The sequence below is a fragment of the Heterocephalus glaber genome, unplaced genomic scaffold (genome assembly GCF_053883595.1).
Source record: "Heterocephalus glaber isolate CG9 unplaced genomic scaffold, H.glaber_assembly_v1.0 deba00001608, whole genome shotgun sequence".
Taxonomy (NCBI): Eukaryota; Metazoa; Chordata; class Mammalia; order Rodentia; family Bathyergidae; genus Heterocephalus; species Heterocephalus glaber.
Window position 1 is genome coordinate 13,519,548 of NW_028258379.1, and position 26,363 is coordinate 13,545,910.

At 36.3% G+C, this 26,363-nt stretch overlaps 1 protein-coding gene and 1 pseudogene across 5 annotated transcripts in view; one reads left to right on the top strand and one right to left on the bottom strand.

The window, feature by feature from the left end:
- The window catches only part of Rbm25 (RNA binding motif protein 25), a 58,681-nt gene that overhangs the window by 24,778 nt on the left and 7,540 nt on the right, over positions 1-26,363 (top strand). For all 5 annotated transcript variants that reach the window (XM_021246851.2, XM_004837252.4, XM_004837251.4 and 2 more), the window contains 12 exons: positions 4,908-4,965; positions 7,191-7,351; positions 11,060-11,245; positions 12,075-12,128; positions 12,345-12,428; positions 15,784-16,070; positions 18,265-18,487; positions 18,749-18,838; positions 21,477-21,550; positions 23,342-23,492; positions 25,247-25,571; positions 25,931-26,205. In XM_021246851.2, coding sequence (XP_021102510.2) covers positions 4,908-4,965; positions 7,191-7,351; positions 11,060-11,245; positions 12,075-12,128; positions 12,345-12,428; positions 15,784-16,070; positions 18,265-18,487; positions 18,749-18,838; positions 21,477-21,550; positions 23,342-23,492; positions 25,247-25,571; positions 25,931-26,205 — 1,968 coding nt within the window. The remainder of the gene's footprint in view (positions 1-4,907; positions 4,966-7,190; positions 7,352-11,059; positions 11,246-12,074; positions 12,129-12,344; positions 12,429-15,783; positions 16,071-18,264; positions 18,488-18,748; positions 18,839-21,476; positions 21,551-23,341; positions 23,493-25,246; positions 25,572-25,930; positions 26,206-26,363) is intronic.
- On the bottom strand, positions 1,604-3,789 carry LOC106007729 (nicotinamide phosphoribosyltransferase pseudogene; annotated as a pseudogene).

Sequence of the window (26,363 nt, forward strand, 5' to 3'; positions counted from 1 at the left end):
TAACCCAGTTTTTTTTGGGGGGGTACTGGTTATGCAACTCAGGACCTTGAGCTGGTGAGGCAGGTGCAGTGCCACTGAGCTAAATCCCTGGCCCTAGTGTTTTCTTTTTCAAAAAAATTTTATTATTATTATTTTTTGGTACCAGGGATCAAACTCCGAACTCGGGTCCTTGCTGGTACACTTTTGATTTGCATAACTATCACATTTATCATAGGGAATTTGTACCTGTACATAATATATCAGGGTTTTTACAATTTAATATCAGATTTAATTCTTTTAAAAATTATAAAAATATAACAACATTTAAAATAAGTATACTAAAAAATAAAATAAATACACTCACTACCCACTCCAGTGAAGTCATTTAAGTCATTCCAGCTATAGAATATGAAAAACTCAGAAGTGTAATTACTTTTAAATACACTACATCCACTCTTGTCAGTATTTTATATTTATGTATACTATAGTGGAAGCAGAATTTCTCGCTAAAAACATTATCTTAAAATCTTGAGGTGCATATTAGAGTCACAGGCAATATCTGACATATAAAACTGTAGTACAGGCCTTTCAAATTTGCCATTTCACTGGTACAGTATAACCAAGGTATATAACTGTACAGTGCCTAGACATTCCAGTAAGAACCATTATTTTCTTAGGTGTAGAATGATTAATACATATTCTATAAGGGGCAGAGAGGATAATAATTCTATTGGGTGTGTCCTTACAATTTCAAATTGTACAATAACACAATTTTTTGTTTGTTTGTTTTGTTTTGTTTTTGGTACCAGGGATCAAACTCAGGACCTTGCGCTTGCGAGGCAGGCGACAGAACCACTGAGCTAAATCCCCAGCCCCTTTTTGTTTTTGATTTTTGGTACGGGGATCAAACTTAGGACCTTGCACTTGTGAGGCAGGCAGCAGAACCACTGAGCTAAATACCTGGCAATAACACAACTTTGTTAAGGCCATGTTTTTTGTATTTGCTGATTAATGGACAGAAGGCAATGTGATTTATTTTCAAGTATTTTCTTAAAATTCTGTTCATAAAAGTCATGGAAGGCAGAGGATTTAGCTCAGTGGCACTGCACCTGCCTTACAAGCACAAGGGCCTGAGTTGGATCTCTGGTACTGGGGAAAAGAAAAGGTTGCTGGGCGCGGTAGCACATGCCTGTAATCCCAACACTGGAAAGGGTGAGGCAGGAAGATCACTGTGCGTTCAAGACCAGCCCAATAGTGAGTTCAAGGTGAGCCTGAACTACATAGGGAGACCCTATCTCAAAAAACCAAAACCAAGGGCTGGGGATTTAGCTCAGTGGTTTTGCTGCCTGGTGCGCCAGTGCAAGGACCCAAGTTCGATCCCCAGTACCAAAAAGAAAAAAAAATCATGGAAAGTTAAACAGTTAAATCACTGAAACTTTAAATATATCTTACATAATGTTGTTTGTACAAAAATTCAAACTAAATATAAACCAATATAATTAAATATAAAGCAATGATAATTTTATGCAAATCTGTTTTAGTTGTATATAAGTTTTTTGGTTCTGTTATTTGTGAACAGAGCAATACCAGATTGAGTTACTGTTAGCAAAGGGCCCTAAAAAGCTTACTTTAGCATTAATCTTTTACAGTGGTTATGTATGTTGCTTAATTTGAGGTCACCTAAACACTGGAAACAAAAGAAAAAAAGGGCAGTATATCCATAAACCAACAAATAATTTGGCTGTAATGTATCGTAAATACAAAGAAGCTAGGCATGGTGTCACACACCTATAATCCCAGCACTTGAGAGGCAGACGCAGGAGGATTGCCATGAGTTCGAGGCCGGCCTGAACTACATAGGGAGACCCTGTCTCAAACAAAAACAAAAAAAGAAACTCCACACATCTGCACAGTAGATAGTATGTATTATGTATTCTCACACAGGTGCACATATGTGCAAGCACCAGGTCAGGGTCACGATAAAGTAATGAGGTGCTGCTTCCAGTTCTATGTTCAGCTGAGCAGTCTTTCTCATTTCATCAATCATTTCTTTTTATTTTTTGTTTTTTTGTACCGGGGATTGAACTCAGCACCTTGCGCTTACAAGGCAGGCGTGGTGCTACTGAGCTAAATCCCTGGCCCACTTTGTCAAATGAATAATAGCTTTTGGTCACCTTCCCATTCTTGAAGACGGTATGGAGAAAATTCTGACCATATCCCTCAAGGTTTCCTTTTCCTTCCTCAAATGTAACGAAATTCCCTACTGGTGTTCTATGTAAAGATAACCGGCTCTTTTCGGACCTTTTGTTGGAATCAGCAACTGGGTCCTTGAAGATATTGATCCTAAGGCCATTGGTTATAATATATCTACATTTGAAGGAATTCAAGAGATCTCTGGTTAACTTTTGTAACAAAGCTCCACCAGAACCAAAGGAAATATTTTTAATGCTCCACTTGTTTTGTTTCATGCTTTCTCTAATCTCTTGTAAGGTATTAATATCTACTCCATCTTGAATTAACTCTGGCATAAGGTTGCAACAACTTATAGCCTTCTGAGTTCTCAGTAACAGGACACTTTTAACCTAAAATATGTAAAACCTTTAATTACGGTATCAAGAGGATTTCCAGAATCGGGTTTGATTATAAGTGCTGCCTCTGTACTTTTTTTTTTTTGGTACTGGGGATCGAACTTGGGTCCTTGCGCTTGCGAGGCAGGCGGCGGAACCACTGAGAGCTAAATCCCTGGTCCCGTACTTCTTGATAGTATTAAATGTCTTAGATCTTCACTCCATATTTTCACAAGTGCATTATAAATGTCAGCTGTTGCTGATGACAGATACAGGCACTGATGAAAACTGTATTACTGTATGTTCAAAAGCGTCTTTTTCATGGTCTTTCTCCCAAGCTGTTATCATACTATGTTCTTTTGCTGGAACAGAATAACCTGAAACAGGATCCTTTGTGCCACAGTATTATTACTGTTTTTTTGGGTTTTTTTGGTACCGAGGATGGAACTCAGGTGCTTGCACTGGCGCAGCAGGCAGCAAAACCACTGAGCTAAATCCCTGGCCCAAGTATTTTTTAATTAGAGCAATTTCCACTACTGTTATCAGTCTCTTGGCAAGAGACTCCTCTAGCCAAAATCGTGTAACTTGTATTGAAGACCGTCTAAGTTTCCAGATGTTTCTATCAAATATTTGACCAATGTTTTCTTCTGCTGTCTAGAATTTGTGGCCACTGATTTGGATACTAGGATTGAAGAATAGTCTCAATACAAGTTTGTAACCCAGTAGCACTCTGGATCAGTGTTTTCCACTGTGAAGGGAACATTTCCTCTGGGAATGACAGCCCTCAGGAACAGCCTTGTCTTCTAGAGGGAAATTCCCATTGTATTTCTCGAGTGTAGTTCAACAACCCCCCCCCCCGCCCCCCCGCCTTTTTTTTCCATCCCTTTTTTATTAAAGACATTGTCCTGGAAATGTTCTTTGTATACCTCTTTGGCTTCCTGGATTTTCTTTTTAGTCACAACATTACCTTTTAAGTACTTACAAAGAATGTACTGTAGTCCATAAAATACTGTTTCCTCTATTTCACCTTCCTTACTTTGGAGTTTTCTGTCTTCTTTTTACAGCATTCAAAGTAGGAATAAACTTTGCTTGTGTTGAGTGGGTATTGTTCATAGTGAATAACCTTGTTATTCACTTGAATAACCTTGTTATTGTGGTCAGGAGGATGTTCAACTCTGCTTTGGTCACAGCATTCATCTGGGGACAGAATGGAGGAGCTGTGCTCTGTGAGGTCCCCTGGCATGGCTGTGAGGGAGTAGAAAAATACATAATATATCTTGATTCTTTTTTTGCCGATTCCCCTCCCCTCCCTTCAACCCTCTTCCCCTTCCTTCAACCTTTCTTCCCCTCATTTATAAGTTTTTTCTTTCAAAGTTTGTTTCATTTCAAAGTGCAGTACTGTTTCACTGTTCAAATAACTTGCCCCCTTCACTTTTTTTTTTTTTTTGGCGATGCTTATGCATATATTTTCTTTCTTTTTTTTTGTTTTGTTTTGTTTTTTTGGTACGGGGGATCAAACTCAGGACCTTGTGCTTGTGAGGTATTTTCTATTTTTTAAAGTTAATTTTATTGGTACATTTTAGGTCTACATAATGATAACATTCATCATATGGAATTTGGACCTGTACATGATATATCTTGATTCTTCTTATTTCTTCTTTCCCTCTCCTCTCTTCAACTCCTCTCCCCTGCCTTATTTACAGAAGCTTTGTTTCTGTTTTTTCCTTCTGTTCTCTTCTTTTTCCTTTTCCCTTTCTCCCTTTCCCCTTTCCCCTTCCTACCCTTTACATTTTGGAGTTTTTTTTCTATTTTTGAAGGATATTGGTTATTGGATCCATGTGCTAGCATGGACTTTTTCACAGAGCTATACTCCTGCATCTCTTGGGATATTTCTGATTAGTATTTTACATGGTGTTTTTCTTTTATAGTTAGAAATCTCTGTATTAGCAATTTCTTATCTCGTTATTTTTGCACATAATATCAAGCATTTTCCTGTGCCATTACCTGTGATGTATAGTTTTAAAACAGTATTAATGGGCTCAGTTTATTTGGATTTAATCATTCTAGGCACATTTGAGCAAGTCAGGCACTTGAGGGAGGTTGGTTGGTTGGTTTCTATCTTATTTGGTAGGGTAAGTGATGTTGCAAAATTTCTAATTTACTAAAATGGAATTTTCTTAAGAATCAGTCAGAACTTGTATTTTTTCTTATATATTTCATGTAATTTGTGGGCATTTGAGATAATTTTAACAGCCTCAGTTGGTGGTATGCTCTTCATTTTAATTTCTATGCTTTTTCTCCCTCTTATGATTGTGCTCTTACTTGCATCAAAATTATACTTTTTATCTTTTTCTTCTTAAGAAATGTGGTTTGGTTTTGAGCTGGAAGAGAGTACAAGGTGCTTCTGGAAAACTTCAAGGTAAGATTATCTTTTTCTTATTTGTTTAGATCACTTTTACCTGTGGTATAAATCACTGTTTTATGTTTTATGTTGTCCTTAGTAGAATGGGATTAAAAGGCAATTGAGAAGATGTTAGCTGAGATTTGAGATCAGCAGTTGGAAAAGTAGAATAGGAAGGAAGTAGATGAGAAAAAATTTAAAAGAATTCAGACTAACTAGTTTGTTACACTTTAATTAGCTGAGATTTGAGATCAGCAGTTGGAAAAGTAGAGTAAGAAGGAAGGAGACGAGAAAAAATTTAAAAGAATTCAGACTAACTAGTTTGTTACACTTTGAAATAATCCTCTTTGTTGGGAACCAGTACTGTGTTAGGAAGATGAAACAGGGCTAGGGCTTGTAGCTCAGTGGTAGAGTTACTGTTCAGCATGTGCACTGCCTTGGGAGTCAATATATCTAGCAGCACCACCACCAAAAAAAGTTGGAGCAATTAGAATAGGGAAGAAGGGGGCGGGGGATGATCAGGTGGCCTTTACTCTTAAAAGGAAACTATTTTTCATACTTACTGTCAGAAATACCTGTTGGATAAAATAATATTATAAGACCTAAAAAAAGGAGCCAGGAATGGTGGTGCATGCCTGTAATCCCAGTACTTGGGAGCCTGAGGCAGAATGATTACTGGGAGTTCGAGGCCAACCTGGACTACATAGTGAGTTCAAGGACAGCCTGGACTACATAGCGAGACCCTGTCTCAAAAAACCTAAATAAATAAGACCTAAAAAGAATTACCTATTTTACTTAATATTATTAAATATCAATCACTATGCAGATGCTCACTTGTCTCATATGTGGGGTGGAAGGACTAGTGGTATTGGCAATTGAACCAAGGTTTTCATGTATGGTAGGCAAGTGCTGTAAAATTGAGCTATATCATTGGCTCTTTCTCCTTTTTCAGACAGGGTCTGGCTAAGTTGCCTAGGCTGGTCTGGAATGTACATCCTTGTCCTCAGCCTACTGAGGAGCTGGGATTACAGGGTTACAACACTACATCTAGCTTCAAATGTTAAGTTTTTGAATGTTATTTATTTCAGGTTCTGTGTGAGGTCTATACATTGCAATTAATTCCCAATTGGTTTTAAGAGTCTGTTGATACTTTGTTATTCTGTCTGTCCCTCTCATTTCCATTGCAATTTATATTTTGAAGAAATTGAATCATTGATCATTTATCATTTGCCCAGTAACATTTAAGTCTGGTGTTTTTCCTATTCCAATAGTATAATTTGCTCTCCTCTGTATTATCTGCAAACTGTTCAGTATTATATCTGGAGACTTGACTAGATTTGAATTATTATATATTTCCTTAATGCCTGTTTTGCAAGAATACTATAAAGGCAGTATTCTTCCAAGAGGGGACACGTCAGGTCGTCAGTCAAAGTGTTTGTCAATTCCTCAGTTCATTTTATTTCTGTCGTTGAGGTTTTTTTGTTTTGTTTTATTTTGTTTTGTTTTGTTTTGTTTGGTACCAAGGATCAAACTCGGGTTTATGCTTGCGAGGCAAGTGGCGGAGCTAAATCACTGAGCTAAATCACCCTTCTGTCATTCTTCATTGAAGAATAAGTCCTTATTTATCAGTGTAGTACTTGTATAAGAAGAAACTTTCCCTGCTGTCTACAATTTATCTTTTTCCTAATTGGTATGGGAAAGATAGGATAAATGGCTCTATTTCTGGGAAATGGTCTGGTGTCCTCAGCATTCTGTAGCAGTGACTGATTTTTTGTTTTGCCTTGTCCAGTTTTTAATTTAGAATTGAAGAATATTCAGTGTTCCTGTATTTAGTATGGATTCACTATAGTTGTCATCACTTTAAAGCTTAGGTTGATTTATGTTGCCTTTGCAAACTGGATATCCAGTGGTTTTGATACAGTCCTCACTGCCTTTTTATTATCTGCTGTAATAAGATGTTTCAAGATCATCTAGTTTTTTGCTCCAGTCTTGGAATCAGTCATTTCTTTTACGGGCTCTAGTTTCTTTTAGTGGGAAATTATTGTCAAAATCACGATCTGTAGACACTTGGTGTACTCACTGTAATTGGTTTAGCCTTTGGCTTTTGGGTTTACTATTGCACACTAACTTGAAGGCCAAAAGATACTTAATTTTTCCTGTCATACATCTCTTTGTTTTTTCATACTTTTAAAAATCTTACATAATTGCATTGCTATTGACTAATTCTTTGCATCTGTTACTAGCCTTTGGATTCTGTGAATATAAGGAGCCTGAATCTACCCTCCGTGCACTCAGATTATTACATGACCTGCAGATTGGAGAGAAGAAGTTGCTTGTTAAAGTTGATGCCAAAACAAAGGCACAACTAGATGAATGGAAAGCAAAGAAGAAAGCTTCTAATGGGGTATGTTTTCTTTTCTTCTTTTTTTTGGTACCAGGGATCGAACTCGGGTCCTTGCACTTGTGCAGCAAGCAGCGAAACCACTGAGCTAAATCCCCAGCTGGGGTATGTTTTCTGATTCAGCTGTGCTGTTTCAATGTAAATACTTTCCATTATAAATGAGTCTAATATGGAGTCTCACAAGATCACTATCATCATAAAATGTGCTGTGGCTTAAATATAGGATGGTACTTTATAGTTATTTTAAGTCTTATCTACCCACAGTGGGTGGATAACTGTTGGTTTGCTTGTTTGAGGTTGGGATGTAGGTAGTAAGGGAGGCTAGGTGGTTAACTTCCAGAGAAAGTACTGGTACAGACTTTTCCAAACAGACCTAATTCATTAAGACAGCTTTTTAGGTAAGTACAAAATATATTTTAACCTACACAGTTTTTATTAGTTGTCCTTTCATTTAGAAGTACACAGATTCCAAGTTGAATGAAAATAACTATTATTTACTATTATTACTTTACTCAGCTGGGTGCCTTATTCAGGCTATCTTAAGTGAAGATAAAGTAAAGGAAATTTTTTGGCGGAGTGTACCAGGGATCGAACTTGGGACATTGTGCTTGTGAGGCAGGCAGCAGAACCACTGAGCTAAATCCCCGGACGCTAAAGGAAATTTTTATATGTTGTGTTACAGAATATGTATTATTACCAAAACAAAACATAGTTTAAATCTGAGTACATAGTGTCTCATTTTCCCTTCCTAGTTTGGTACCTTTAGCTGAACAGATCCAAAAATTTATGGTCTTCCTCTCCTAAAAAAAGCAAACCAAAATAGCCTTTTGAATTCATCCTTTTGTTAATTTTTTCAAGTAGAAATAGCTTTCTTGTCCCCTCCCTCATACATACATTATATGTTCTTTCCTTTTAAAAATCTCAAAAAATGAAATTATAGTATTAAAAAAGAAATAACCACCCATACCTGTCATCACAAATAACCACTGTTAACATTTTGATTTGTTTTTCCAATCATAGCTTCTTCTTCCCTTCTCCCTTTATGTAACAGCCCACATACCTTCCCATGCAGATTTCCTTTGTGCTTTGCTTACATCCCAGATCTTTGTTGTACATCCAATTTCCCTGTTGAAATTCTATCCATTCTAATTATAATGAACATGTCCCTTGTTTTATACAGCACTTTATCCTGCTTTGAGGCAGAATTAGATCTTTTCTTCCTTTGTAAAGCAGATTTTTATGTTATAGGTCAGTCTGCTTTGTGTAGTATACGTTGTTTGTATCTGATTGTCTCTTACAGCCTCTTGTACCTGGTCTCCTACTCACATCTCTCCCCTCTGCATCTCTCATTACAGATAGAAAGAGCAGTGAGTTGAATTGTACCTTCACAGCAGTTAAGACAATGTCTTACCTATACTCAGAATGGAATGAACATTTATTTAATAACAGTTACAGTTATCTTGCTTACTTGTTATTTTATTGTCCTTATCCATCTTTATGTGCACATGATAAAGTAGTTTCCCTGGAGTATAAATTATATTTCATCATCAGTGTTGCCTTTCATATTACTAAAATCTTACAACAACTGCAACAGTAATCTTTAAATTTTCCTTATGCTGATAACTGAATTTGAATTTTCAAAGAAAGAATATAAAATCTCAGCTACTTGGGACTGAGGTTTGAGGTTAACTAGTTTGAGCACAGCCTGGGCCACATAGGGAGACCCTGTCTCAAAAAGAAAGAAAGCATGGATTCAATGTGTTGAGTTTTGTCTTAATTCCCTAGAACTCACTGTCATTGGGTTTAACCAATGGTTTTTGAGTTGCTTTAATCTGTAGTATTTGCAGGTGGTATGCTTTGAACTCTGAAAATGAAGTAAATCACTTCTATTATATATTTATCTAAATAGGAAATGGACAATTATGTGGCTGTTTATAATCACCATTATCCAGAATAACACTTAACATCTGTTTATATCTTCAAGGATGGAATTGAAATCACCTTTAATAAAAACAAAAAACAAAATGATTATTTCAGATAAAATGAAATTAAAACAGACCTTTGTTTTATTTTTCTTTGGTTATATGCATGCCTCTAGATGTATTCATCGTAGTGCCCAGGGGTATTTAATGTCACTGGCCTAGCGTATTATTTTTTACTAGAATATCAATATGATACAGGTAAAAAGAAAAAAAGTTGAACAATTCTGTGTATTGTGTTTTTTTTTAAAGCAACCTAAGCAGATATAAGTATACAGTGGAGTAGTAGATTGCATATTTCTCATGGTTTTTCAAGGTTAAATGTGTAAGTAGGTTCCCTTCCTCCCCCCTCCTCCCCCCTCCTCCCCCCTCCCCCCCCTCCTCCCCCCTCCTCCCCCCCCCCCCTCCTCCCCCCTCCTCCCCCTCCTCCCCCCCCCCTCCCCCCTCCTCCCCCCTCCTCCCCCCCTCCTCCCCCCTCCTCCCCCCTCCTCCCCCCCTCCTCCCCCCTCCTCCCCCCCTCCCCCCCCTCCCCCCCTCCTCCCCCGGTCAAAGATTGATCCTACAAGAGCTATCTAACAGCTTTGTAGCTAGTAGCTTTAGTATTGAGGCTTTTCATTCCTCTAAAGAGAGCCAAATAAGGACCACATTGACATCCCAGGTAAATGGTTGATTTTTGTAAACTTTTTTTTTTTTTTTTTTTTTTGTGGTACCGGGGATTGAACTCAGGACCTTGCACTTTCGAGGCAGGTGATGGAACCACTGAGCCAAATCCCAGGCCCCAATTTTTGTAAACTTTTTATATGACTTAACTTTCATCTTTTACTCCCAAGAATTACTTACTATGTTTTATGGTTGCTGAAATGGAAGAAGAAACAGGGAATCAAGTTGTTGTTTATGTTAAAAAACAAGAATACATGGGCTGGGGATTTAGCTCAGTGGTTTCGCCACCTGCTGTGCAAGCGCAAGGACCTGAGTTCAATCCCCGGTACCAAAAGAAGAAAAAACAAGAATACAGCATTGAATAAGATAGTAATTTTTTCCCCCAGAAAGACAATAAGTTAATCAGATCTTTTTTTGAAAAATAATTATCCAGGGCTGGGGATTTAGCTCAGTGGGTCTACTGCCTGCCTCGCAAGCCCAAGGTCCCAAGTTTGATCCCTGGTACCAAAACAAAAAAATTATCCATGGAGTACACCAAATACTTGTGAGAAGCATGGCATGAATTGTGCGTGTGGTGTTTTTCTTTTAAATGTTATATGAACAAGTCATGGGGAAGAAGACTTCTGCAGTATTTAGAGTTGATTTTTTTGGCCTGGGCTTTAGCTCAGTGGTTCTGCCACCTGCCTTGCAAGCACAAGGTCCCGAGTTCAATCCCTGGTACAAAAAAGCCAAAAACCCCCTCATTATAGTTGATTTGTTTCTTCTTAGTTCTAATGGTTTCTGTAAAATGAATTTCCTACATTGTAAATAAAGTTCTAGAAGCAGAGCGGTGAAAAGAAGTCACCATTTCAGTTCTTAACTTTTCTGGAATGCTTGTCTTTTGTTGTATATTGCTATCTAGTGTTTTCTGTTTATTCATGGTTTTGTCTATTTTTACATGGTAGTTATCAGTAAAACCAGCTGTTTAGTAAGACTATAGAGATGTTTTTGAGAGAAGACATTTTTATTAATTCTTATTTTTAAAAGTCTTTATAATTTTCTTGATTTTTCTTTCCCCTTGAATTTTTTAAAGAATGCCAGGCCCGAAACCGTCACTAATGATGATGAAGAAGCTTTAGATGAAGAGACCAAAAGAAGAGATCAGATGATTAAGGGGGCCATTGAAGTTTTAATACGAGAATACTCCAGTGAGCTAAATGCCCCCTCACAAGAGTCTGACTCTCATCCCAGGAAGAAGAAAAAGGAAAAGAAGGAGGACGTATGTGTTCTGACATCACATAGTCATATCTACAGTTATTTTTATGATGTCACTCTTGTGCTTTGATTTTTCATTTTAACTCCTGAGAAAAGAGAACGACTAGTATTCATAGCAGTATCCAAATTGAAAGAACTGATTGCTTCTCTTTCACTCATTTCTTTTTAATATACTTAGAAAAGGTATAGAAAGTGTTCTTTTAAAATATCAGAAGTATACATGGCATGAATTTTATATGCCATGAAAAAATACTATAAAATGTTTATAGGTATGATTACTTTTAGTGCCTTTGTAGGCTATATTTAGTTTTCTTAGTGCCCAAATATATTTTTATTACTTGGCTTATTCTTCGTGTGTTTATAAAAGCCTGTCTAGTTGAAGTGCACTCTGTTGAAACGTAATTGGTAGGGTCAGTCATATGTAGGGTAATTGAGGGCTGTACAATTTCTTCTTTCCCCATTAATGGAAAAGGAGAAAAATAACTAGCATTTGTTAGATACGGGTTGAGAGGGGGAAATTTTAAAAAAAATCCCGTTCTTTGGCAGGATTTATAGGCACATTTTGTTGGCGATGTTTCTTCTGTCTTAGAACAGATTGAAGAGAAAGCCTTGCTGCAATGAGACCCTTCTTGTTTCATTGTCTGGGGTATTGGAGGGAGAAGAGGTGGTGGGTGATTAGAGGAGTTTTAAAGAGAATGAAATAGGTTTTAATGGCAAGTAATTTGCAATCAGAATATTCCAAGTACTGTGATGTTTATAGTGTAAATATAGAGGGCATTGAATACCGAGTAGTGTGAGCTCTTTTTGAAAAACCTTTCTGGATTTTCCCGCAGATTTTCCGCAGATTTCCAGTGGCCCCACTGATCCCTTATCCGCTCATCGCTAAGGTTCGTTTAAATGTGGCCTTTGACACTATCTTTGTTTAATGCTAACTGCCATATTTGTGATTTTTATGTCTCATTTTTCATCTTTAGGATGTTGTTACCATACATTTTTTTCTTTATACTTTTGTAAGACTTACACAAAATATTTAACCTGTAACTTTTTATATTGAGGTATAGATTTATTTTTATTCATTATCTTATGTTCTCTTTGTCTTTTAGGAGGATATAAATGCTATAGAAATGGAAGAAGACAAAAGAGACCTGATATCTCGAGAGATCAGCAAATTCAGAGATACACACAAGGTAGTATTCTTGTTTTTTTCACTTAATACCAATCTAGACTTTTTACAGAATCCAGAGCAAACAGACAAGAAAATCAACCTTACATTAGAATATAATTTTAAGTGCTTTTTGTAGGCTTAATTGATATGTAGGTAAAAACAAAAAAAACCGGAAGATCAGCACCATATTAAAGTGGTCCTTGACATACTGCACTTAGTTTTTTCCGTTACTGACTACTCTGCAGTCATTCACTTTAATATGAGTAAAATCTAATTTTTTAGAGTTCAACCTAAAAATCAAGTTCAGATTTAAAGTAGATTCAAGGGGGCAAAAGGATAACATACATATAGTGTATGTACTTACGGGGACAGTTATTTAACTTAATCTTAGGAAAAACTCTAGAGCCAAGATTAAAATTTAAGATTTATATTTGTATAGATTTAAGTTGAGTGGGGGAGATTTTTAAAAAGTAGGTCAGTGGTTACCAGACTTACCAAATTTTAGATGCATGGAAGAACTGTAAATTCCCATAAAGCTAATCTATTCATTGACCCCCCACCATTATGATAGAGATCATATGGTGACTAATGCAAGATGAAACTGTCAGCTTGGAAAGTAACAAGGAATAGGATGTAAGTATGAGCTTCTGTTTTTTATTATATTTATGGATGCCCCCTCAGAAAAATATGCAAAGGGGTAACTGGCTTGGAAATGAGTATTGATGTGTAGTAAATCCCACTCACGAGTTTTGCCTATTTAAAGCTTCTCTCAATGACAGTGCATCTGTGAATGTTCGCTGGTGTTGAAGGTGATGCTTATGGATGGTGAAATGCAAACACTGCATGAAATGTATTTTGATGTTAGAGGTAATAAGATGTTACTGGTTCTTAGTTGTAGACTGAGAGATCTTTTAACTCAGTGAAGTGTTAAGTGTTCATTTTCTTTTTAGTCAATCTTATTTTTTCCTATTGGTTTCAAAACCCCAAGTTTATAATGCCAAAGAATCAGTGGTGCTGAACATTTAAGGCTCAAATACACAGTGCCTTCTGAGGAATTAAACATGTCTTAAAAGCACAAATGTAACTCTTCCCAAATTTTGAGTGTTAAAATGGTGGTCTGTGGGAATTGATATTCTAGAAATAATTTTGATTAAGTTCCGTACTCAAATTTAGGGCTGAGTAAGCTTAAAAATGGTATACAGTTGTGTGTGTGGTTTACCCTCTTTTTGTTTCATTTGTTAAACCTTGTAATGTTATTGGTAAATTATGAAGAAACCATGCGGTAAAAAAATTAATTCAAAAGATACTTGCTTCAGAATTTTAAGAATCTCTCACACTTTCACTGGCTTAGTATTATTTCATTGGGGGAATGTTTTGAATTTTCAAAGTGTATTTTAAAAGTAAGAAACCAAAACAACAACAAAAACCAGTTCTCAATGGGTGGTGTGGATAAGGGTGGGATATTTGAAACTCCAGTAACAAGAAATGAGCTCAGTGAACCTTTGCATGTTTTGGTATGAGTTTATTAAATAACCACAGACTATCAGGGTATCAGCGTGGCAGGGGGCGTCCATTTACAGCACGGATGAGTCTGAAGAGAGAATAAGGTAAGATTTATGATTTTTTTTGTCTGTCCTTTCCTCTTCATTACTATCTTACATTTTAGACTCACTTCATTTCTTTTTTCAGTCTTTTAAAAATGTACCTTATATATGATGTATAATATCTACCTGTGTGCATTTTCATATATAGCATATATATAAATAACTTAAAAACATTCAGTATATAGATTCATTCACTTCATTTATTTAGAACTAGACTTTTGAAATGAGTTCTGAAACATTTATTTTACATAATAGAATAAGTGCAGTGAATAAGCTTAAGAATAAAAAATTGAGGAATTGTACAAAAGAAATTAGTATTGGAACAACTAGAATAATCTGTAAGTATCTATTTCAGAAATAAAATTCTTTATGTGTATGATTTTGAGGTAAGTTTTATGTAATTGGTAGCCTCATTTTACAGTATAAATTTTTATATTCCATTAGAACTGTTTCAGAAATGAGATTTTGCCCCTTTAATAGCTTTTAGTTTCTGTCCATTCTACCATTTCTTATCTCTTCCCTTTATAATTTCGATATATTCAGTATTGCCTCTGCCTACATTCTACTTTGATTTAGACTGGCACTGCAGCTGAATATATTGCTGTCTCATACATTAGCTTCTTTTTCATAATCCTCTGTCAGTTCTCTGGTCCATGAACAAGGGAAAAAGAGTATCTAACAGGTAAGACTGCTTTTTAAAGTTGTTTTAAATGCTTTACATGACTGAGAAAAGAAAAATGAACATTTTATTGTTGCAGTTTAAATTTCACTTTGGCGAAACTAAATATGGAACCAAAGGGGTAAATGTGTTTTGTTTCGTTTTTTTTTTTTTTTTTTTGTTTGGTTATTTTTTCCTCCTTCTGAGTTTGCATAGAACCTATTGATACACTGGTAATCTTTCAGGGTACAAACTTGGTCTGACTTTGTTATTTGGTTATTTGTGAACCATGTACTTGCTCTTCCTCCCAGAAACATAGCTTGTAGGCAAGGTTAATCCAGTGTTGGCGATCCATGTCCTAGCACAACATCTGTAAGTTAATACACAATCATTCCTTCCAAGGATGGATTTATCATTGTAAATATATATTTTTATTGTCTTGCAGACATAATATATTGTTTTTAAATATTTTAAGTGAAAACAAAATTATGTACATGTTGCTTGAAATGAAAAATTTTCAAAGTTTTTGTATTTGGTGGGCTGTCCATCTTGTAATAGTGGGAATAAATATTTTTGTAGATTAGAAAGGCAGATCTTGACTGAATTCAGTTTGTTTCTTTGGAGGGGTGGGCAAACCAGAGTGCAGAAGATTGGTTGCATAACAGTGACTTGTATCTCCTACTCCTCCCCTTTAAAGCCCTCCTAACTTTAGGTAATGGGAAGTCTGGGGTTATAATTTGTAGTGCCACTGATTAATATGTATTCATAATGGGCAGAGATAAGTTTTAGCCAAGTAATTGTATTTCTAGAACTTATAATAAACCATCCCATTCCTTATGGTCATTTAAATTATTATATAGTCATTAAGTGGCTAGCCACACTTGACACAGTAGTTCAGCATCCAAGATTGGAGATTCCTGGTTTATGTACAGTATATGGTTTTGGACAAAAATCTTGTAATTGGTTCAGTTTAATTTTTCAAGTAAAACCACAAGTATTTAATATTAAAATACCAGTGGTTTAATGATTTTGTTTCCAATATTGGGCATTGCGTCGAGAAGAAGCTGAATACGAGCTACAGAATTAACTCTAAAAGTACTTTTATTGGTTTCTAGAAACTGGAAGAAGAGAAAGGCAAAAAGGAAAAAGAAAGACAGGAAATTGAGAAAGAACGGAGAGAAAGAGAGAGGGAGCGTGAAAGGGAACGAGAAAGGCGAGAACGGGAACGAGAAAGGGAAAGAGAACGTGAACGAGAAAAGGAGAAGGAACGGGAGCGGGAACGAGAACGGGATAGGGACCGAGACCGGACAAAGGAGAGAGATCGGGACCGAGATCGAGAAAGAGATCGGGACCGGGATCGAGAAAGGAGCTCAGATCGAAATAAGGATCGGAGTCGGTCAAGGTAAGGCTTTATAGAGTTTACTATTTCTGATAGAACCGACAGAGTTATACCCTCTGTAGGGTTATTTCCATTAATCTGATGAGGGGATTTCCTTAACCAGGACATCATGCCAGGCATTTTAACATACATGGATAACATTGGTGAAAGTAACAACTTTCAATTGTGATTCTTTTTTATGTTTTGGTACCGGGGATCAGACTCCAGACCTTGCGCTTGCAAGGCAGGCGCCAGAACCACTGAGCTAAATCCCTGGCCCTCAATTGTAATTCTTTTACAAGCCAAGTTTTACAGAAATCCAAAACACACCCACTGTCTACTACTCAGTGATCCAGGCAGACATAATTCCCTATTACCTTCTCAGGGTGGTGAGCCTTTTTTGTAGTTGTCCTTTCTCTGAAGTCCTGTATATTGAGACATTAGCTGTAGAACCACTCCTTTTGGCCCCTGGAGTGTGTTGTGTGAGTATGTGGGTAAGTAGCCCACTAGATGGCTACTACTTAACATTCCTAGCTCCTAATAATTTCACCTTTGAGGGGCTTTGTTTTATTTTTCAATTTTAAGCTTTTGGTAATTGGAATTTATTTGATGAGTCATCTCATTCTTTAGGAGTTAGAGCAAAAATGAATCAAAAGAAGGAAGCAGAGAATAGAAAAATCTTTTTCAAGCTATTTTTAAAACCCACATGACTCTTGGCAGTTTTCTGCTTGCTTATAGCAGGAAGGAGGTCTACTTTTTTTTTTGGTACCAGGGATCGAACTCGGGACCTTGTGCTTGCAAAGCAGAGGTCTACTTTTGATCACTAAACCATGTTGCTAGAACTGAAAGTGCAGCCCCCTCTCAGTCATTAGTGGGCCTTAATATCTTTCAGTTCCTTCCCCATAGCTGTTATTGAGAGTTTGACATGTATAAGGTTAAGGGCTTTTTTACTTTTATGACATAGGTATATAGATTTTATTAGATCACTGTTACACTATATATATTTTGTACTTCTATTATTCTGAATTAAATATTTGATAACTTTAAATGATGATACATATAGTTCTAATTTTTATCCGTGTCATGTAGCATGGCAGAATTCTTTTCTCCACATTTGCCACTGCTTTTTTACTTGATCATTAGAGGTATATTGTTATTTAACATGTTCACCAGTCCTTTGTATTTCTCTTGGGAATGAACTGTGCTCTTTTTCTCAGTTGTTCACCATTAAGCAATTAACTAATATTTTAATATGTAATGGGCTATAATTAATAACGTCTCAGGCTTTTATATATAACTGTATATCCAGGTTTCATGAGGTTTTATTTTTTTCTTGTCTGTCAGTAATCATTGATACTCACTTTAAAATGCAATTTGGGGCTGGAATTGTCTCTTTTTTAAAAACTTTTTTGGTACTGGGGATCAAACTCTGGACCTTGCCCTTGCGAGGCAGGTGGCAAAACCACTGAGCTAAATCCCCAGCCCTTTTAAAAACATTTTTGGGCCAGGGATTTAGCTCAGTGGTTCCGGCACCTGCCTCGCCAAGTGCAAGGACCCGAGTTCAATCCCAGTTACCAAAAAAAAAAAAAAAAAACAAAAAAAAACATTTTTATTAGTACATGTTTACAAAACATAATGATTACTCATTTTGGGGAATTGGTACATGTACATAACACATCTTAATTCTTTTTACTTCTCCTTTCCTCCACTCTTGTTTCACACTTTCTACTTTTTTTCTTCCTCCCTTTCCGTCTCCATTCCTCTCCTATCATTCTTTCTACTACGGTATCCCCCTGCCCTGTCTCTTTAAGTCCCCTTCCCATTGGAATTATAGTCTGTGTCTTATTTTTCTTTGTGTGCTTGTGGGCTGAGGATTTAAGCCAAGGCTTGACAGTGTTAACTAGGCAAGCACTGGACTATAAAACTGTGCTGCTGGACCCTGGTCTTTGTCTTTTTTTTTTTTTTTTTTTTTTTTTTTGGTACCGGGGATCAAACTCGGGACCTTGTGCTTGCAAGGCAGGTGCCATAACCACTCAGCTAAATCCCTGGCCCGTCTTTGCCTTTTTGATGAGCATAGAGTTTACAGTTCTGCATAAATCAAACATTACATTTTGGCTTACAAATTTATATATTTCATAATGCATGTTTTTCTTTCCCTTGGTCTTTAAAGGAAAACATAAAGGGACAGATTTTTTAAAAAATCTTTTTGTTTACATAGAGAAAAGAGCAGAGACCGTGAAAGGGAACGGGAGCGGGAAAGAGAGAGAGAGCGAGAAAGGGAACGTGAGAGAGAACGCGAGCGTGAGAGAGAGCGCGAGAGGGAACGGGAACGCGAAAGAGAGAAAGACAAGAAACGAGATCGTGAAGAAGATGAAGAAGATGCATATGAACGAAGAAAACTTGAAAGAAAACTCCGAGAGAAAGAAGCTGCTTATCAAGAGGTAAGTTGAGAAGAAACACTTACTTAAAATCATTTCTGCAAGTTTAATACTATTTTCTACTTGATATAATTTTTCTATCCTTTGTTCTTAAAAAAATAGTGTATAATTGGGGCTGGGGATTTAGCTCAGTGGTTCCATCACCTGCCTAGCAAATGCAAGGTCCCGAGTTCGATCTCCAGTACAAAAAGTATAATTAGTAGGTTAGTTAAAATATGTAGAACATTTGTACACATTTTTAAAGGTTTTAAATTTTCTTTTTAGCGACTTAAAAATTGGGAAATCAGAGAACGAAAAAAAACTCGGGAATATGAGAAAGAGGCTGAAAGAGAAGAAGAAAGAAGAAGAGAAATGGTAAGATTCTAGGTTAAAAATAAGTGATTTGGGGCTGGGGATTTAGCTCATGGTGCCACTCCCTGCCTTGCAAGCGCAAGGTCCAGAGTTCGATGCCCGGTACCAAAAAAAAAAAGGTGATTTCTCAGGAAAATCATATCAAATCTTACTGTTAACTAGAAATAACTTATTAAAATGTGTATTTGCATTTACAGATAATTTTTGTGTATTTCAAGCAACCTTGGGACAATTTCAGTACACAAATATTTTTTCTGTTTCTCAAATATTTGCTGTTCATAAAATTATATTTGCATACTGTCAAAGTAAATCTATCATGAAATAATCATTAAGAACCTGTAAAATCGCAGGCTCCTGCCTCGCAAGTGCAAGGTCCGGAGTTCAGTACCTGTTACCAAAAAAAATTTAAAAACCTGCAAAATTGTTGAATTGGTGCAGTGCATTTGAATGAAGCAAATGGTATGGTGAAGTTTTTGTAAATCAAAAGTATTGTTTCTGTGTATAACACTTATAAATTAGTTTTTCTTTATGTTACCATATCCTTTAACTGCGTGGTAATCATAAATTGAAGTTTACCTTTTATATTTACAGTGTTGGTAAGCTGTAACAGTGAAGCAATTGGCATAGTTATTAAGTGAAATAATAAAAATATTATTTTATCATAGTATTTGCTTCAGTAGTATATTCCATCTGTTCTTTCTTTGCCAGAATATGAAATTTTCTTAATCTCCAGTTTGGAGATTATTCATCCAAAACCTTCACTGAAGTTAGGAATCTTCTTCAAATAGCTTTTAAACATGAGACATAGAATTTTTGTAAGTAACCAAAAGGGTGCATGCAGCAACTAGATAGATATTATGGGTTTCCCAGATATTAGATCCTTTAATGTCATAGATTTATTTAAAATAATTTTAGTTTTAAAAAATTAAGTTGAAAGTGAGACTATACATTCCATTTATTGTACATTCTTAGAAAGTAGGAAGAGAATAGTAAGAGAAGAAGAAATGCCATCAACAGTATTGTGGAATAAACTCTTGAAAAGATTCTACCTCCTAGCAAATCCTGTTATTTTTTTTTTCTGGTACAGGGATCAAACTCAGGACCTTGTGCTTGTGAGGCAGGTGTGGCACCACTGAGTAATCCCTGGGCCCTGTTAGTTGTTGTTTTTTGTTTTGTGTTTTTTGTTTTTTTGGGGTTTTTTGTCTTTGAGCTTTAAAAAGTCACATGAACAGTTACTGGCTCATGTCAAGGCATACAAATACATGAGGTAAAAGTGAAGGTCCTCCTGTCAGCTTAATAGCAGGAAATTGTCGGGGTGGTGGTCATGCCTGTCATCCCAAGATCTCGGAGATTGAGCCATGAGAATTATAAGTTTGAGTCCTGCCTGGGGAATTTTGCCACTTAGCAAGACCCTGCCTCAAAATAAAAATAAGGGCTGAGGTTGTAGCTCAGTGCAAAGACCCTGAGTTCAATCCCTAGTACCTCATTCAGGGGGGGAAAAAGACTAGCAAACCAAATATTTTTGTATCTTACGGTCCTTCATGTGTGCCTATAATTAAGGAATGGAAAATATTTGTAAATAACACTGGTGTTGTCAGCAGACAGACTACTCTCATTAGTTTGACAGTTTTCATATCTCAGCCTTTTGCTACATATTGGGCATACAGGAATAACTAATAATCCTGATTTTGTAAGAAGGGAGCAGTATTGGGCCGGGGATTTAGCTCAGTGGTTTCGCCGCCTGCTGCGAAAGCACAAGGACTTGAGTTCGATCCCCAGTACCAAAAAAAAAGGGCACAGTATCATCAGATAAGGTATTTATTGTAATGGGGTTGTGTGTGTATGTTTGAGATGTGTTAAAGATACAAGGTAATTTGGAAATACAAGAAGAATACTAATGTTACCTGTATGGAGGGGATGTTCGTAGATTGATGGTTAGATTGGGAAAGTTTTTAAAGAAACATAACATTTGAATTAGATGAAACATGTTAAAAATTTACTGAAAATCAGAATTGATTATCTGTTTTGTATATCAATATAATAGTTGTTGATATGGTAGTGGTTATATAATAACATAAAATACATACAAGATAATTGGATATAATACATACCGTTGTACTTGAATTTCTGAAAATAAAAGGGTTTTCAGTTTAAAGTTTTATAGGTAGGAGTTTTGGGTGGGGGAAAATTTTTTAAATTAAGTTGGATATGGATTATTGTTGAATTGGTGTGTGGAAATGATACAAATTTTTATTCTGGTACTAAAAACTACTTGCATGTTCCATCTACAAAATGAAATTTAAAATATTTTTGTCTAGTTAATGTAGTAAGATAACTGGTTTTCTTGTATGTTTTGGTTTTATTGGAGAATTATTACTATGAAGATTAGATTCAGAGATGATATTTATCGTAACAATGTAGATTTGTATAGTTTTTATTCACAGATATAAGTCCTAAATCTGACTTGTATTATAGGTGAAAGATAAAAAAGTGTCTAATATAATACACACTTAATACATGAAGTATATAAAAACTATAAAGTTTCAAGTGGTATGGATAAGAAAAAATTTTCCTGGGGAATGGGGTAACCCAGATAACTCCTATGTTAATTTTGTACACATTGTCCTTCATTTCTGCAAAGGCTAAAGAGGCTAAACGACTAAAAGAATTCTTAGAAGATTATGATGATGATAGAGATGATCCCAAATATTACAGGTAAAGAAGCTTTGCTTTATTAACTTATAGATGTACTTTCCTTGCCTACCTGAGTACAGATTTATTAAGTGGAGTAAGAATGTTAGAAATCTTCATAGTACGTCATGTAATTACCCCTTCAGTCAATAATGTTTTTGCACTGGGGGTGGAGTCGGGGTGGTGCTGTTAGACAAGAATTAACAATTTTAAGTATTTGAGGGGGTCGCAGGTGGGACCTATGATAGCATTATTCCAAAAAATCCTATTTTGTTCCTTCATGTGTTTTAAACAGGTGCACTTCTTATTACAGGTTATAACTAATTTTTATAACTATTTGGGATTGCATAGAAATTTTTGTTTTAAAGCAGTTCCTGACCAGCAATTCAGTTGGGCGTGGTGTTGCATGCTTGTGATCCCAACACTCAGAAGACTAAGGCAGGAGGATCGCTGCACATTTGAGGATGGGCTACATAGAGAATTTAAGGCCAGCCTGAGCTCTACATACTGAGACCTCGTTTTTAAAAAAAGAAAAGAATAGCAATCTGATCCCCCCATCTTCACATTACTACATTAGTGTGAAGTGAGAGTTGTAATACTTGTTTCCTTTTTTTTTTGTTCTAGCATTTTAAAACTCCCATTTATGACATAGTGAAATTATCTTGTTACTTCCCAAACTGTATGTTCTTTGAGGGTATGGACAATATCTTTTTTTTTTTCTTGGACAATATCTTAATACCATTTTATTATCTATTGCGTGCCTGACATACTGCAGACATAATGAGGGCATTTAATATTACATGTAATACACTGTAGTCAAAATGACTGAAATTTTGGAATTAGTCACCTAAGCTTAAGTGCCAAGGAATTGACACCAATGTAGAAAATACCACAAAATCAGTAAGATTACTGATATTAGAATCATAAAATGCTAGTGAATAACTTGCACATTCTGAGACACAACGAACTGTTAAATAGAACTCCTGGTTTCCATTGATTCTCCATTAGTGAGATTTTTCTGTATTGGAAAGGCTTAATTTTAATTGAGGATGAGAGTTTGAACAAAGATCTTGTACATGCTGACAATACTTTATACCCCCAGGCCCAGAACTATTCTTGTACTTTGGTTTTCTTGAGACAAGCTCTATGTAGCTCAGGCTATCCTTGAACACATGATGATCCTCCTGCCTCAGCCTCCTGAGTGCTGGGATTACAGATGTGTGCCATCATGCCCAGTCCCAGAACTGTTTGTGGAATTAATGCTACTTGTATTATTTTTTCACATTTTAGGAAATAAGAAAAACCAAATTATATGTTGGGGATTCACAGTGAGAACTTTATTCCTTCTGAAAGCTACCTTTTCACTTATTTTAAAACACTTAACAGTCTAAATACAGAATGACCAAAAATTGCATTTTTTGTTAATCTTTATAAGGTAAAATAACAGGAAATATAAAAATGGCACTTTTACCAAATTTATTCAATACAAGAATCAACTGGTTGAAACAACAGCTGCCGGGAGTGGAACCATGCTTGGGATAGTCGGTACATAAACATGCTGCTGGAGTGATCCTTGGGGTAAACTGTTAAATGGTTAATAAACACTTGGAAGGGATTATCAGGATGAAGCACAGTGATAAGTGAGAAGCCAGTGCTCAGCTCTCCTAAAAGCCAGCTGTCATGGGTGTTCTGTACATATAGAACAGTAAGACAGTCTGAGTCCTTGGCATGCAATCTTTAGTATTGAATAAAGGTGCTGTTGGAAACAGCTGTAAAATAGGTAATAATATTAAGTGAGGCCTGTTACTTTTGTAGGGGGAGTGCTCTTCAGAAAAGGTTGCGTGATAGGGAAAAGGAAATGGAAGCGGATGAACGAGATAGGAAGAGAGAAAAGGAGGAGCTTGAGGAAATCAGGCAACGCCTTCTGGCAGAAGGGCACCCAGATCCGGATGCAGAGCTCCAGAGGGTGAGATACTACAGTCAATATCTACCATGATTTTAAGATTATCATGTCATTTTAAAGCCAACTATGATAATGTTTAATTTGTAGTTAGGAGTACACATTATGTTTCATAGAATTTGCTGTTTTGTTGAAAGTTTTTAATACTTTTTATTATATCAGCAGTATTAATCAATTTACAACTCAATGCTAAACATCCTATAAATGTAAGATCAAACAATTAAGTTGTTTAGTTTGTAAACATCTTATGAATCAGTTCCTTTTGTTTTGGTGACTTCATAAAATTCTGGTGAAATTCCTTCCTATAATTTGATAGTTAATGAATTTCTTGATTTGAGTTCTATCTCTTACTAAAATGTTTTCATTAACAGTTTGTCATTGTAAGAAGAAAGACTGGGTTATAGGTCATGCCATACCTAAATTTGCATTCGAGAGTAGTGTGTCATTGTAGAAAAGTTTTTAGTTCTTATAGATGAATTTTGCATGTCATTTATTTTTTTCTATAATTAAAAAAAAAAAATACGTTCTTGCTATGTGTATGTTCCTGAGGCTAGGTTTGAAAATGAGATTTTCTTGCCTCAGCTTCCCGAGTAGCTGGGATTACAGACATGGCACCAGGTCCAGCACTTAACCGCCCCCGCCCCCCCCCCCCCCGAAAAAATCTGTTAAATGCTTTTAGCCAGTGGAAATCTTGTCTTTTTACACGTCACTTGTTTTTTAAATTTATTTATGTATGTATGTATGTATGTATGTATGTATTGTGAAAGAGCACACTTTATTCGGAAGCAGAGAGCAAGCAGCACAGTGACTACAGACAAAGGCCATCTGGTAGGCACCCTACATGTCACACTGGAGAAGACACACCATGTTTTGCCAATAAAAATCAACTGGAACATGGTCTCCCTCAGGCTGCCTTCCCAAACCTCATCTTTTTCAACCACTTGCCTGAATTTCAGGCAGCTGTTTACACATCCCTTTTAATTTTAAAAATGAATTATTTTGTTATTAATAAAGTACTTTTGAGTAAACTTAATGTTCGGACAGCATTAAGAACAAAAATGAAGCAATTAATTGATCACCTAATTTTTTATAACTCCCTTATGATAACTTCTTTCTCATATATATATATATATATAAAAAAATTTTTTTTTGGTACCAGAGATCGAACTCGGGTCCTTGTGCTTGCGCAGCAGGCGGTGAAACCACTGAGCTAAATCCCCGGCCCCCCTCATATATGTTTTATAGATTTGGGAATTCAGATTGGTGTAGGTCTTTGGTTCTAAAATTGCCTTCTGTTCCCTATTTCTTCCTTTTCCCTCTTGTTTTTTTTTTTCTTAAATTCTTTTATTAGTACATTTTAGGTATACAGTATGTTTACGTTTATCATTGTGTGCTTGTACCTGAACATGATGTATCTTGGTTCTTATTTTCTCCCCATTACCTGTGTGCCTTTCTTTTCCCTTTTGTTTATCAGTACACAGGTGACCACTGGCTTCAGTTTTTACCTAAAGAGAATAAATAATTGTGAAAGATCAACCTCTGAGGATATGACTTGCCCTTTATGTATTACTGAAACTTTCATTAGTATTTCTTTAATAAAAAAATACTGTAGGGCTTGGGATTTAGCTCAGTGGTTCTGCCACCTGCCCTGCAAGTGCAAGGACCCGAGTTCGATCCCCAGTACCACAAAAAAACCCACAAAAAACTGTAAAACATAAAGCAAGTGTATTCCAAGTTAATCAGTTAACTTTTGGTTATAGATGGAACAAGAGGCTGAGAGGCGCAGACAACCACAAATAAAGCAAGAGCCAGAATCAGAGGAAGAAGAAGAAGAAAAGCAAGAAAAGGAAGAAAAACGAGAAGAACCTATAGAAGAGGAAGAGGAGCCTGAGCAAAAGCCTTGTCTGAAACCTACTCTGAGGCCCATCAGCTCCGCCCCATCTGTTTCCTCTGCCAGTGGCAATGCAACACCCAACACTCCTGGGGACGAGTCTCCCTGTGGTATTATAATTCCTCATGAAAACTCACCAGATCAACAGCAACCTGAGGAACATAGGCCAAAAATAGGATTAAGTCTTAAACTGGGTATGTTAGCATTTCCATCCTATTTCTCTACCCTCACCCTGCAAATTCCTATATTTTGCTTTAAGGGAAGAAGTTGTACTGCTTGATAGGTAGATAGAAAAGTATTCAAAAATGCCTTCCTAGCTCACAATTGTTTTCATAGTCCTACTAGTGCTCCTATATCTGCAGCTGCCTCAAGTTCTGAGAAGAAGTGAAAAGTTAAATTTTCTAGCACTTGTGAGTAGTGAGCTACTTTTTACAGTTGGGATCTTTCTCTGACATTTGTGAAAGTATTTTGGACTTCTTTTGAGGGATGGTGGGTTGTCAGATAAAACATTTGAAAATGAAGTCATCATGCTAAAATAGTGTTTTTACTATAGGTGCTTCTAATAGTCCTGGTCAGCCTAATTCTGTGAAAAGGAAGAAGCTACCTGTAGATAGTGTATTTAATAAATTTGACGATGAAGATAGTGATGATGTGCCACGCAAAAGGAAACTGGTTCCATTGGATTATGGTGAAGATGATAAAAATGCTGCCAAAGGCACTGTGAACACTGAAGAAAAGCGCAAACATATAAAGAGTCTCATTGAGAAGATCCCAACAGCCAAACCTGAGCTCTTTGCTTATCCTCTGGATTGGTCTATTGTGGATTCTGTAAGTAGTGGTGTTTCATCAGATTGTTGGGAATGGTTCTTAGTATGGCATACAACTTATTTGATTCCATTAATGATAAAAAGGATAATCCTTTTGATACCATGTAAATGGCACAATCAAGGAATTTATATTTTGGGGGAAATTCTTGGTTTTCCAGA